The sequence below is a fragment of the Ovis aries genome, chromosome 18 (assembly GCF_016772045.2).
Source record: "Ovis aries strain OAR_USU_Benz2616 breed Rambouillet chromosome 18, ARS-UI_Ramb_v3.0, whole genome shotgun sequence".
NCBI classification, from domain to species: domain Eukaryota; kingdom Metazoa; phylum Chordata; class Mammalia; order Artiodactyla; family Bovidae; genus Ovis; species Ovis aries.
Genome location: NC_056071.1, coordinates 4,269,905 through 4,283,731, shown reverse-complemented (window position 1 = coordinate 4,283,731; position 13,827 = coordinate 4,269,905). Strand labels below are relative to the sequence as shown.

The 13,827-nt window shown below is 42.0% G+C and overlaps 1 protein-coding gene across 1 annotated transcript in view; it reads right to left on the bottom strand.

The window, feature by feature from the left end:
• Positions 1–13,827, bottom strand: part of GABRG3 (gamma-aminobutyric acid type A receptor subunit gamma3) — an 833,483-nt gene that overhangs the window by 289,668 nt on the left and 529,988 nt on the right. Inside the window, exon 4 of the mRNA XM_027956997.3 lies at positions 657–877. Within this exon, the coding sequence (XP_027812798.3) occupies positions 657–877 (221 nt within the window). The remainder of the gene's footprint in view (positions 1–656; positions 878–13,827) is intronic.

The following is a 13,827-nucleotide window of genomic DNA, read 5'->3' as shown; positions in this document are numbered from 1 at the left end:
GCAGGAAAGACTGGCATAGCTGCCTATCATACATTCTGTGGTATGTTGCAGTCATGTGTTCAGTTAGACTCAGGTCACTCTGCAGGAGAGACTCTTGAGAGATACAGACCCAGGTTCAAACCCAGGTAATATTAGTTCCCAATGGAGACTTTGGGCAGGCAAGTGAGCTCACATTCTTTCAAATCCAGCTACTATTACCTTACTGGGTTTCTGTGAGGACAGCCTGGCCCCCAGGAGGACTCATTACAAGGTAGCTGTCAATTCCATTAAGGATGCATTAGAGAACGCCCTCTGTGATCTTTTGTTCCTTGTGGTCTCAAATTTGGCTATAATTAAATTTATCAATTTGTACACCAAGACATCTTCATTTCTTAATTGAATGGACCTGTGCCTTAAATATATTAAAGGTAATTCCACAGCCCACTTCTAGCAGAAATGGATGCTAATGAAGGAATGAGTTTATATTTATTAAAGATTATTTGTATCATGTTAGTTTTGCACATGTGGGATTAGGAAAAACTTCTTCAAGACCCAGTAGCATGCTGAACATGAGAAGTGATAGAACTTAGCAATGAAAATAGGGTCCCATTCCTACAGTGATCTAAAGTCCCCAGTGTCAGACCAGTAGTGGGATTAAATATTCACTAGCATCTCACCTTAAAGTATAAAGGATTTTCCCATCATTCCAAATTCTGAGGAGTTGATTGGGGGTAGTGATCCAGTGAGCCTCTGCAGTTTTGGAGTTTCGGAAGATCGTATCTGGAATCCATATTAACCCCACCATGTTGCTGTTCAGAGTAAGTATTTTCATTGTGCTGTTGAACCTAAGGCGACTGTCAGTCCAGGTCTGAGCAAAAAATATATCAATTTGATATTCCTGAAACAGAGCAAAAGGAGGGGAAAGACATTCCTATTAGTGGATTTTCTGCAGGTTTTGCTTTCTTTCTCAGGAGTTTGGTTCTGCGCATGGTTTCATCCTCACCTGTTAGCACTTAACATCATGCCTGGATCAACATGACAGACACTTAACAAAGGTAACCAATATCACTAGTCAACTGTGAGATAACACGTGAAAACACTCTGTAAACAGTAAATTGTAATAAATACATAAAGTGTAGTGAGAGGCCAAGAGAGGTAGTAGAAAGTGATTCAGAACATAGATGCAGACCTTCCTATATTCCTAAGTCCAAGTTCTGGCAGGTAGCAAAATCTAGCATTCTCTCAGTTCAGTCACTCAGCAGTACCCAACTGTAGTGTATAAAATGAATAGAATAGTAGGGTCTACATACTTCTTAAAGGAGTTATATGGAAGGAAATGATTAAATAAAAAGCTCTAGTGGCACAACACAAATTATCCAGAGAGTATTAGCTTATATACTAATAAAAATGATCATTTTCATCCAAATCACAAATCAACCCAAATCAAACAGAAAAGCAAAAAACAAGCAGCAGCAACAACAACAAAAAAATAGGGCTGACAGCCACCCAAGTCAAATGCCGATTCCAACAGAGGACTGAATTGGCAAATTTTTTCTGTAACTGGAAGCAACCCCAGTATGCACAGTACATTAGATACAGGATGGGACTGATGTTACTATGAGACCCAGAGAAATGACTCAAGTCTGGACCACATCTGGGGCTCTTCCCCCAGTCACAGTTTAAAGGATTATCTTTAGGTCCACAATAAAGAGGATCTAGATGATTAGTGATCTTATTATCTTTCATAGTTTTCTTCCATATTAGATAGTATAAAAGAATTGTTTTTACAGAGTTCAGTAATTCTCAACAAATCTCTTATTTATACTTTTCATTGAGTTTCTGGTTAAAGAACGTTTCCAAGAGGTAATTCGACAGACCAATCCAACCTTTCATTAACTAATTCCCTCATTCACTGTCTTTGTTGCACTATGTCAGGCCCTGCAAACCACTGAAGGCCCAGAACTGTGCTAACAGGAAAAGTCTCTGCCTCCATGGGGCTTATATTCCAATCAGGGAAGATAGGCCTTAGACAATTAAGGTGAAAAAAGCATGACATAACTGCTATTGACTATGCTTGGCAAGTTAACACAAGAAACGCATTACCTCAGAGGATAAATGGCCAGTTTGAAAGCAGCTATGAAAGTATGAACAGGGACTGTTGCCTGCCATTCCAGTAAACAGAGAATTTTGCCCAAATTTCCAGTTCTATAAGGAACAAGCCATCAGTCACTGAAGTGGCCCCCTCCACACACCCCCAGTGGCACGCCCTGAGGGGAATTCAGGATGGGGGGAAAAAAAGGGGGGGAAGCATTTTGTGGTTTGGAAACTGGCCCTAGATACTTAAGATAAATACCTAAGGGACAATTTCAATGAACCTTGATTCTCACTTCTTCTCATACATAGAAAAGCACCAAAATCATTAATTTGAGACACTTCTTCTTTGTAATTACCAGTGATCTTTTGATGTTTGACTACATTTTTTTCCCAGCAAAAACTATATCCTTGACTCTTCAGAGCCGGAGAAGGCAATGGCACCCCACTCCAGTACTCTTGCCTGGAAAATCCCATGGACGGAGGAGCCTGGTGGGCTCAGTCCATGGGGTCACAAAGAGTCGGACACGACTGAGCGACTTCACTTTCAATTTTCACTTTCCACTTTCATGCATTGGAGAAGGAAATGGCAACCCACTCCAGTGTTCTTGCCTGGAGAATCCCAGGGTCGGCAGAGTCTGTGGGGTTGCAGAGTCGGACACGACTGAAGCGACTTAGCAGCAGTAACTCTTCAGAGCAGTTCCGTAGAGCCGAGAGACTGCATCCTAGGCCTAAGTTCTCAGCTGTTTTTACTAGAGCCCACCAGGCTTTCCTTCTCCAGGGAATCTTCTCAACCCAGGGGTCAAACTCAACTACCTGTGTTGTCAGGTAGATTCTTTACCACTGAGCCTAAGTCCTCAGTAAGATCCCCAAATAATACTTAAGTTGCAACTTTTAGGTTGTGTGTTTTTCTTTAGTTGACAAAAGAGAAAAGAAAGATAAAACAAATACTGATTCTTGTTGGAAGAAAAAAATGCTTCTCACCCCATCAGTGAATCAGAGGATCAAGAAATGCTTAGAGTGTTAAAAGCCTATTGAAACTCAGCTTTGCAGAAATAATTCAAAATCATTGCTAAAAATCTCTAAATAGGTGTCACTGTGCAAATTTTTTAACTGTGCAAATATGGCCCCAAGGACAAGAGACTAACATATGACTTTTCCACTGAAGGCTGATAGGGCCAAGGTATCTGTGCTTAATTAAAGAGAAAGAGTAAAGTGAAAGTGAAAGCAAAGGGTTGGGTAGAGGCAGTGGCATTTGTTTGCGACCCCATGGACTGTAGCCTATCAGGCTCCCAAGTCCATGGGATTTTCCAGGCAAGAGTGCTGGAGTGGATGGCCATTTCCTTCTCCAGGGGATCTTCCTGACCCAGGAATCGAACCCAAGTCTCCTGCATTGCAGGCAGATGCTTTACCGTCTGAGCCACCAGGTAAGCCACAATTAAAGAGAAAGAGTAAAGTGAAAGTGAAAGCAAAGGTTTGGGTAGAGGCAGTGGCATTTGAAACAAAGGCATAGCACTGATCCTGGAATCGTGTTGACACAAGATCTATGCACATGTGAAATTGGTCTATGAAGTAAGAGACTGGCTAGGGTTTGTTTGTTTTTTTTTTTAATTGAAGGATAACTGCTTTAGATTATTTTGTCATTTTTCAGTCATACATCAACAAGAATCAGCCATGGGTACACCCATGTCCCATCCCTCCCATCCAACTCCCCATCCCACCCTTCTAGATTGTTACAGAGCCCCTGTTTGAGTTCCCTGAGTCATATAGCAAATCTCCATTGGTTATCTATTTTACACATGGAATTGTAAGTTTCCATGTTACTCTCTCCATGCAGCTCATCCTCCCCTTCCTCCCATCCCTCCAGTGTCCACAGGTCTCTTCTGTATGTCTGTTTCCCCATTTCTGCCCTGAAAATAAATTCATCAGTACCACCTTTTAGATTCAGAACCTCAAGTCAGGAAAAATGTCTGTCACTATTTGAGACTTAGATTTACTGTTGCTTTTCTTTCTGTAATGATAAATTGTAGCCTGGAAAATCTGGTCCAAAAGGAGGCTTATTCTTCAATGCCAATATTCCCATAGCTGGGACAGTTAATGGAAAAAGGAAATTCCCAGACAATGGAGTCAAGATCCCAATGAGAAGAGTCTTTGGGAGCACAACTCTGGGAGTAGAGTTAATCCAGACTTAACTCTAGAATATCAAAGATATTCTCCTCACAGGGAATAAGAGTCCACTCAGGATCTGCCCATTGGAGTCTCAGAATTGCTATAAATCAGTGCTGATTGTGATCATCCTGGCTCTTCTCCATCTTTGTAGCTATACTCTACACATGGCTGTGGTTTAGATAGCTCTCTCTTCAGTTTAGAGGTCAGTGGATCAAGGAAAGCCATGTACATTTTGATGTGGTATATACAGGCAGCCCCAATGTTGGGGATGGGACTAGGTGGATCTTTCGGGTTGCCTCAATTGAAGAAAGGAAGAGTGTGTCTGTCCTAAAGAGGGAGAGACAGACAAAACATCTGGCAGCTAGAGACAGATCATGGTGGGCACTGGTGCAATTCACCAAGTATCCCAGCATTCCTACTTGCAGGCATGTGGTAGAGTCACACACTCTCCTTTCAGGCCCTGAGAGACTGTGTGAAGCAGAGTCCACCTGATTCACACCAGATACATATTGTAGGTGCAAAAGGTAGAAGGGAGAGTGGGAGGCAGGGGTGGGGGCTGCAGTCCTCATTGAGAAGGTGACTTAGAACCAAGACCTCAGTGAGGTGCAGAGTGAGCTTGTCAGAGAGATGGCTCCCTTGCAGGGGCCCTGAATATAGAAATCAGGAAGGTCAAAGACATTCCTGAGAAGCAGGAACAATGTAGTGTACAGAATCAGCCCAGTGGGGCCAGGAAACAGGCCCCTTACTTCCTTGATGGCAGAATTTTAGCCTAACAAGGATGATTGCTGACTATGAAATAGCCTGCATTTGCACAGAGAACATGAGAACACACTCAAAACTTCAAATAAAATCCAGGGTGTGAGAATGGCCAGTATGGCCCATATTAATTAATTCCTTCTTCCCTTTAACACGAGTTTATTGGGTAAAGAAATGAGGAGAGGATGAAGATGCTCTCCCTAAATAGACAAAGTTCATGTGGACAGTTCAGTTCAGTTCAGTCGCTCAGTCATGTCCCACTCTTTGTGACCCCATGGACTGCAGCATGCCAGGCTTCCCTGTTCATCACCAACTCTCTGAGCTTGCTTAAACTCATGTCCATCAAGTCAGTGATGCCATCCAACCATCTCATCCTCTGTGTTCCCCTTCTCCTACCTTCAATCTTTCCCAGAATCAGGGTCTTTTCTAATGAGTCAGTTCTTCGCACTAGGAGGCCAAAGTATTGGAGCTTCAGCTTCAACATCAGTCCTTCCAATGAATATTCAGGACTGATTTTCTGTAGCCAATAAAGGCCCTGAGTATATTTTGGAAATAATCTATAACTATTCAGATACTTTGAATTCCAGTATTAATCAGGGATATTGAAACAAAGAAAACTTCAAGAATTTTATGAAAGTTGCCAAGGATTCCAAGTGAAAATTTCCAAGTGGGTTTTCATATTATATACAAATGCAATTATCCTTTAATAAAAAGTACATTGATTTTTTTAAAAATGGAAAAACAAAAAGTCTCCTGCTAACCAAATAGTCCTCCTCTTTAGGTCTTTTCTCTCCTTATCATCACTGCTTTCCATCCCCATTTATGTCCCTTCACAATACATTTTAAAATGCAGATCTGAGATGGGTAAATAGCAAGCTAGGCAGCATCACCTAAAGTCACTCCCATGAGGCACTCCCATGCTTCTGTACCCACCATTCACTGATTACTGAAATAGAGACAATAATGATTTTCTCTTAGAGGGTAAACCAAGGCCTGAGAGGTTAACGAACTTTCACCAAGTCAAAGCCTGCTTCCCAGAATAAAAGGTAACCCTCCTACACTGTCGATGGGAATGTAAATTGGTACAGCCATTAAAAGATGCTTGCTTCTTGGAAGAAAACCTATGATGAACCTATAAAGTGTATTAAAGAACAGCAAAATCACTTTGCTGACAGAGGTACATATAGTCAAAGCTATGGTTTTTCCAATTGTCACGTACAGATGTGAGAGTTGGACCATAAAGAAAGCTGAGCACCAAATAATTGATGCTTTCAAACTGTGGCACTGGAAAAAATTCTTGAGAGTCCCGTGGACAGCAAGGAGATCAAACCAGTCAATCCTAAAAGAAATCAACCCTGAATAGTCTTTGGAAGGACTGTTGCTGAAGCTGAAGCTCCAATACTTTGGCCACGTGATGAAAACAGCTGACTCAATTGGAAAAGACCCTGATGCTGGGAAAGATTGAGGCCAGGAGGAGAAGGGGGTGACAGCAGTTGAGATGGCTGGATGGCATGACTGACTCAATGGCCATGAGTTTGAGCACATTCTGATGAAAGACAGGGATGCCTGGTGTTCTGCAGTCTATGGGGTCGCTAATAGTTGACACAGCTGAGTGACTGAACAACAGCCACTATGGAGAGCAGTATGGAGATCCCTTTAAAAACTAAAAGTAAAAAAATAAAAAAATAAAAAATAAAAGTAACGCTACATATGACCAGCAATCCTCCTCCTGGGCCTATGTCTGAAGAAAACCATAATTTAAAAAGACACATTTATCTCAACGTTCATTGCCCCACTGTTTACAATAGTCAGGACACAGAAGCAACCTAAATGTCCACTGATGAATGGATAAAGAAGATATGGGACATATATGTAATAGAATATTAAGTGTGTTAGCTGCTCAGTCATGTCCAACTCTGTGTAACCTCATGGACGGTACCCCACCAGGCTCCTCTGTCCATGGAATTATCCAGATAATAATACTGGAGTGAGTTGCCATTCCCTTCTCCAGGGGATCTTCCTGACTCAGGGATCGAACCCCAGCCTCCCACATCATAGGCAGATTCTTTACCATCTGAGGCCACCAGAAAAAACCCTCCCAAGTTCAATCCCTGGGTCAGAAAGATTCTCTGGAGAAGGAAATGGCTACCCACACAGTATTCTTGCCTAAAGAATTCCACAAACTGAGCAACAATAGAATATTACTTAACCATGAAAAAGAATCAAGCAATGCCATTTGCAGCAACATGGATGGACCTAGAGATTGCCATATTGAGTGAAGTAAGTCAGACAGAGAAGGAGAAATATACCTTACATGTGGAATCTAAAAATAAATGACACAAATGAGATTACTTACAAAATAGAAACAGACTCACTTAATGTTTTGGTGAAAGTTTTAACTTTTGCTTCAGGTTCAAAGTGAAAGTCGCTCAGTCATGTCCAACTCTTTGAGACCCCATGGACTATACAGTCCATGGAATTCTCCAGGCCTTCCCAATCCAGGGATCAAACCCAAATGTCCCATATTTCAGGCAGATTCTTTACCAGCTGAGCCAAAAGGGAAGCCCAAGAATACTGGAGTGGGTAGTCCATTCCTTCAACAGCAGATCTTCCAGACCCAGGAACTGAATCGGGGTCTCCTGCATTGCAGGCAGATTCTTTACTAACTGAGCTATCAGGGAAACCCCATCAGGTTCAAAGGATTTATTAACAAAAGAAACCACTCATTATACAGAAATATGCAAATTCAATGTTTAATAGAGACTTATTGAACTTACTTTCAATATATAATCGTTAAAAGAAAAGAGAAATATAAACAGTAGAGGAGAGAAACAGCACATATGTCGCTCAGTTGGACCAACTAACACCCAGACTCAGTACTGGGAAGGCCCATGTAGCAGCAGTCTGGAGTCCCAGCTGAGACAGGCTCCCAGGCAGTGCATCCACTCCACTGGTGAGACTTTGAGTTGCAGTTTGGGGGGTTCCTGTTTATAATGCTAGGCTGCAAACTGATACCATCATCAGTTTGCAAGCAAACTGCAGCTCTGGTTTCACGTTAATCTTTCTACAATGCTGTTTGTTTTATCTTGTGAGTGATGGGTTTCCCCAGACCCCTTGGGATTGGCTGGACCCAAAGGGCTCAGTAAAATTCTGAGGCTCACTCTGTATCCCACCTATGGTGCTGCTCAGCTTACTGATGGCAACAGGTGCACTCGCCAGCAGCCATGAAGTCAGGGCAGTGTCCAGGCAGATCTGAAGGGAGGTCAGAGGCCTGCTTGGCTTTCTTGTCTCTGAGGCCCGAACAAAACTGTCTCCATTTAATTTCCTTTAACACTCACAGACTTAGAGAACACACTTATGGTTGCCAGGGCGAAGGATGGGGGGAAGAGTTAGTGAGGGTGTTTAGGGTGGACCTGTACGCAATGCTATATTTAAGATGGATAATGAACAAAGGATCTACTGTATAGGAAATGGAACTCTGTTCAATGTTATGTGGCAACCTGGATGGGAGAGGAGTTTGGAGGAGAATAGAAATGTGTATATGGATGACTGAGTCCCTTAGCTGTTCACCTGAAACTATCACAACATTACTAACTGGTTATACCCCAACACAAAATTAAAAGTTTCTTTTAAAAAAAAAAAGGACAAAAGGATTCATGCACCCCAGTGTTCACTGCAGTATTATTTACAATAGCCAGTACATAGGAAAACATCCATTGACAGATTAATGGATAAAGAAGACATATTATATATATATATACACCAGCAAATTTGGAAAACCCAGCAGTGGCCACAGCCTGGAAAAGGTCAGGTTTCATTCCAATCCCCCAAAAAGGCAATGCCGAAGAATGCTCAAACTACTGCACAATGGCAGTCATCTCACACGCTGGTAAAGTAATGCTCAAAATTCTCCAAGCCAGGCTTTAGCAATACATGAACCGTGAACATCCAGATGTTCAAGCTGGTTTTAGAAAGGCAGAGGAAACAGAGACCAAATTGCCAACACCCGCTGGATCATGGGAAAAGCAAGAGAGTTCCAGAAAAACATCTCTTTCTGCTTTATTGACTATGCCAAAGCCTTTGACTGTGTGGATCACAATAAACTGTGGAAAATTCTGAAAGAGATGGGAATACTTGACCACCTGACCTGCCTCTTGAGAAATCTGTATGCAGGTTAGGAAGCAACAGTTAGAACTGGACATGGAACAACAGACTGGTTCCAAATAGGAAAAGGAGTCTGTCAAGGCTGTATATTGTCACCCTGCTTATTTAAATTCTATGCAGAGTACATCATGAGAAACACTGGATTGGAAGAAGCACAAGCTGGAATCAAGATTGCCGGAAGAAATATCAATAACCTCAGATATGCAGATGACACCACCCTTATGGCAGAAAGCGAAGAGGAACTAAAAAGCCTCTTGATGAAAGTGAAGAGGATAGCGAAAAAGTTGGCTTAAAGCTCAACATTCAGAAAACGAAGATCATGGCATCCGGTCCCATCACTTCATGGGAAATAGATGGGGAAACAGTGGAAACTGCGTCAGACTTTATTTTGGGGGGCTCCAAAATCACTGCAGATGGTGACTGCAGCCATGAGATTAAAAGACGCTTACTCCTTGGAAGAAAATTTATGACCAACCTAGATAGCATATTGAAAAGCAAAGACATTACTTTGCCAACAAAGGTCCATCTAGTCAAAGCTATGGTTTTCCAGTGGTCATGTATGGGTGTGAGAGTTGGACTGTGAAGAAATCTGAGTGCCGAAGAATTGATGCTTTTGAACTGTGGTGTTGGAGATGACTCTTGAGAGTCCTTTGGACTGCAAGGAGATCCAACCAGTCCGTTCTAAAGGAGATGAGCCCTGGGATTTCTTTGGAAGGAATGATGCTAAAGCTGAAACTCCAATACTTTGGCCACCTCATGGGAAGAGTTGACTCATTGGAAAAGACTCTGATGCTGGGAGGGATTGGGGGCAGGAGGAGAAGGGGATGACCGAGGATGAGATGGCTGGATGGCATCACCGACTCGATGGACGTGAGTTTGAGTGAAGTCCGGGAGTTGGTGATAGACAGGTAGGCCTGGCGTGCTGCGATTCATGGGGTCGCAGAGAGCTGGACATGACTGAGTGACTGAACTGAACCATGTTTTATATATATATATATATATATATATGCATATATATATATGCACATACATGTGTATATATATATATGGATGAATATACAATGGAACATCATTCAGCCATAAAAAAGAATGAAATAATCCCATTTGTAGCAACATGAATGAACCTGGATATTTTCATACCAAATGAAGTAAACCAGATAGAGAAAGACAAATACCATATGATATCACTTATATGTGGAATCTAAAAAATGATACAAATGAACTTATTTACAAAACAGAAATAGACTCACAGAGATAGAAAACAAACTTATGCTTACAAAAGTTGTTGGGGGGGATAAATTAGGAGGTTGGGATTAGTATATATAAGCTAATATATAAAACAGAGAAACCATAAGGACCTACTGTATAGCATGGGGAATTATACTCAATGACTTCTAATAACCTATAATAGAAGAGAATGCAAAAAAATGTATATATCTATATATATGTATATCTGAATTACTTTGTTCTACACCTGAAACTAAGACAACATTGTAAATCAACTACATATCAAAAAAAACCATTTTTTAAACTCTGCTTTGCTGAATCTGAGTGTGAGCAGTGGCAGCAGCTGCAGTCTAGATCCTGGATGTGGGAACCACCACCGAGTGGTGAAGAAAGAACCCAGTGCAGGCGTCCACTCCACTTTTGCCCTGTTTGCAAACTGCGTGAAATTATTCACGTTCCTTGGCCTGTGATTCCTTCTCTCTAAAATGGGAGAGTTCAGTTAGATTAAATATAAGAACCTTCCACCTTTAACATTTTGTATTTCTGAAAACATGGAGTTAACCTTACAGTGGTGACAGCAATTGTTCTGTAGGGTGTACCATTTCCCTATAAGAAAAGGGATCATACCATGATGCTCTAGGGAGAGGGCTGCAAGTTTCGAGAGTGTTCTCTCTGTGTTCTGAAGCCTTGGCACAAACTCCAGCTCAAGAGAGTGGGCTGTGGATGGTGTGTGTGGTGCCTAATGTTGATGTATTATTGTAAGCACTTTTAACATAATGTTGGAGAAACATTCCCCACCCACAAAGTAACATTATGTCTCTCATAAAGTTTCTTTGTAACAACATTAAGGGAAAAAAGTCACTTTTACAAGGTCTATCTAAAACATTTTATATCTTTCATAAATAGCTATGAAATTGGGCTTCCTTGGTGGCTCAGTAGGTAAAGAATCCACCTGCAACGCAGGAGACCTGGGTTCGATCCCTGGGTTGGGAAGACCCCCTAGAGGGGGGCATGGCAAGCCACTCCAGTATTCTTGCAGGAGAATCCCCAAGGACAGACAAGCCTGGTGGGCTGCAACCCATGGGATCAAAGAGTCGGACAGAACTGAACGACGAAGCACACACAGTTATGGAATTAATGTGTCTGAAATACTAATTACTGTAACAGCTGACAAATGTACAACATCTCCATCTTCATGCTTGTAGAGAGCCTGTGCTGATAATTTATTTTAATAATCGGAGGGTGGCTTAATGATTCCTCCAAGGCCAGCAGCACTTGGAGCATATTAACAAAACAGAAGAAAGGTTATAATTCTTTATGTCCTCTCTCTGTAGCTTCTAAAATACTAGAAAGTTATTCTGTAATGCTTTTCTCCTTCCCTTTACCAAAGAAGAGGGCCACATGGAAAGATGATAGATTAATTAAGGATAGGGCTTGGAGACAGGAGGTTTCAGGAAACACACTCCCAGGCACAGGCACTTCTTTGCTTCCAGCATGTCAGGACCTCACCTGGAATGTGCTGGACAAATCTTTAAATGTTAGAAATGTCAACTTAAGAATATTCATAACCTAATAGTTGAGATCATGGCATCTGGTCCCATCACTTCATGGGAAATAGATGAGGAAACTGTGGAAACAGTGTCCAGCTTTATTTTGGGGAGCTCCAAAATCACTGCAGATGGTGACTGCAGCCATGCAATTAAAAGACACTTACTCCTTGGAAGAAAAGTTATGACCAACCTAGATAACATATTCAAAAGCAGAGACATTACTTTGCCAACAAAGGTCCATCTAGTCAAGGCTATTGTTTTCCAGTAGTCATGTATGGATGTGAGAGTTGAACTGTGAAGAAGGCTGAGCACTGAAGAATTGATGCTTTTGAACTGTGGTGTTGGAGAAGACTCTTGAGAGTCCCTTGGACTGCAAGGAGATCCAACCAGTCCATTCTGAAGGAGATAGGGGACGACCGAGGATGAGATGGCTGGATGGCATCACTGACTCGATGGATATGAGTCTGAGTGAACTCCGGGAGTTGGTGTTGGACAGGGAGGCCTGGCGTGCTGCGATTCATGGGGTCGCAAAGAGTTGGACACGACTGAGTGACTGAACTGAACTGAATAGTTGAGAATTATGTTTTACGGGAATTTTTAGGATTTCAAGCCCAGGAGACAGCATCTCAAGTAACCTTGAGAAAACTGTTCTAAGGAGGTGAGGGGAGGAATCAGGTTATATAGAAGTTTTGCAACAAAGGGCAGGTAGCCTGAACATCAAAAGATTATTGTTGATTAAAGAAAACAAGATAATCCAGGTTAAAGAATTTAGCAGTTTTCTATGGATGGGAAGAAACAAGAGTCAGGGCTTCCTGAAATCATTCCTTTGATATGCATCCTAGCTATCCGGGGCCAGTATCCTGTTTTCTCACATGCTGAGGGCTCACCATAGGGAGTGGCTGCAATTGGATGGCTGCTAGATGGCAGGTATTCTTTCCTTCCTGAGTTCCATCACCATCCGTGATGACTGCAGTCACTGGTGACTTTGATATCTTTGTTTACTGATAAATATTGGCAGGAAATATTTCATTTCTCAGAAGTTACTGGTAGTTTTCTTTATAATATAAAGAAATCACAGGTGCATGCCAATTAGAGGTTGTTTAAATGCCTCATCTAATAATGTATAATATGTAGTGACAATTAGAATGAAAACAATTTTTATTTTTTCCTTATCAGGTATGGGAGCATAACATATATTTTTAGTATTGCTTATTCAAACTTTCCTAGGAAATGAGGCTTTGTAGCTTGCCTCCATCTCTCCCCCAGAGACCTGCCCCAGCCCTGCCTCCAGCTGTGCAGCCTCCAGGGGCCACACCTGCCTTGCTCAGACTCCTGAGCCCCCTGAAAATTCTCTCCACCTACCCAAAGCTCCTCCAGTCTTTGGAACCCACTGACAAACTCCACCATGTAAGCCCTACTCTGTGCTGAGCATGAGGCTAGGTTTATATAAAGACAGATGCAGCCTCCAGGGAGCCAAAGAGAACCACCTGGGCAGTGCAGGGAGCTCTTCATGGACCATGCCTCCCATCAGATCCTAGAACTACTGGACAGAAAGTAGACAGTTGATGGGTGTATCAGTCAGGGAGGGCTGTAACAGAGCTGAGAGGAGTGAGACTGCTTCAGGTATGGTGGGTTGTGAAAAGTATTTGCTACAAGGGTGCCCCATAGGAGCATTTGAAAACCAGGTGACCTCAAGATGCAACAGAGGAATATGCGGACTTTCTAAGCAGGTCCAGGACTTGTCACCTGATACTAAGGCCCCCTTTAAGGAAAGGATATAAAAATATAAATAAAATATTAAATAAAAAATTTACTTTCAACTACAAATTGGCACTTGCTTGTCAACTATAAATTGGTACTTGCCAAGAGTATTTGCCAGTGACTGAACAAA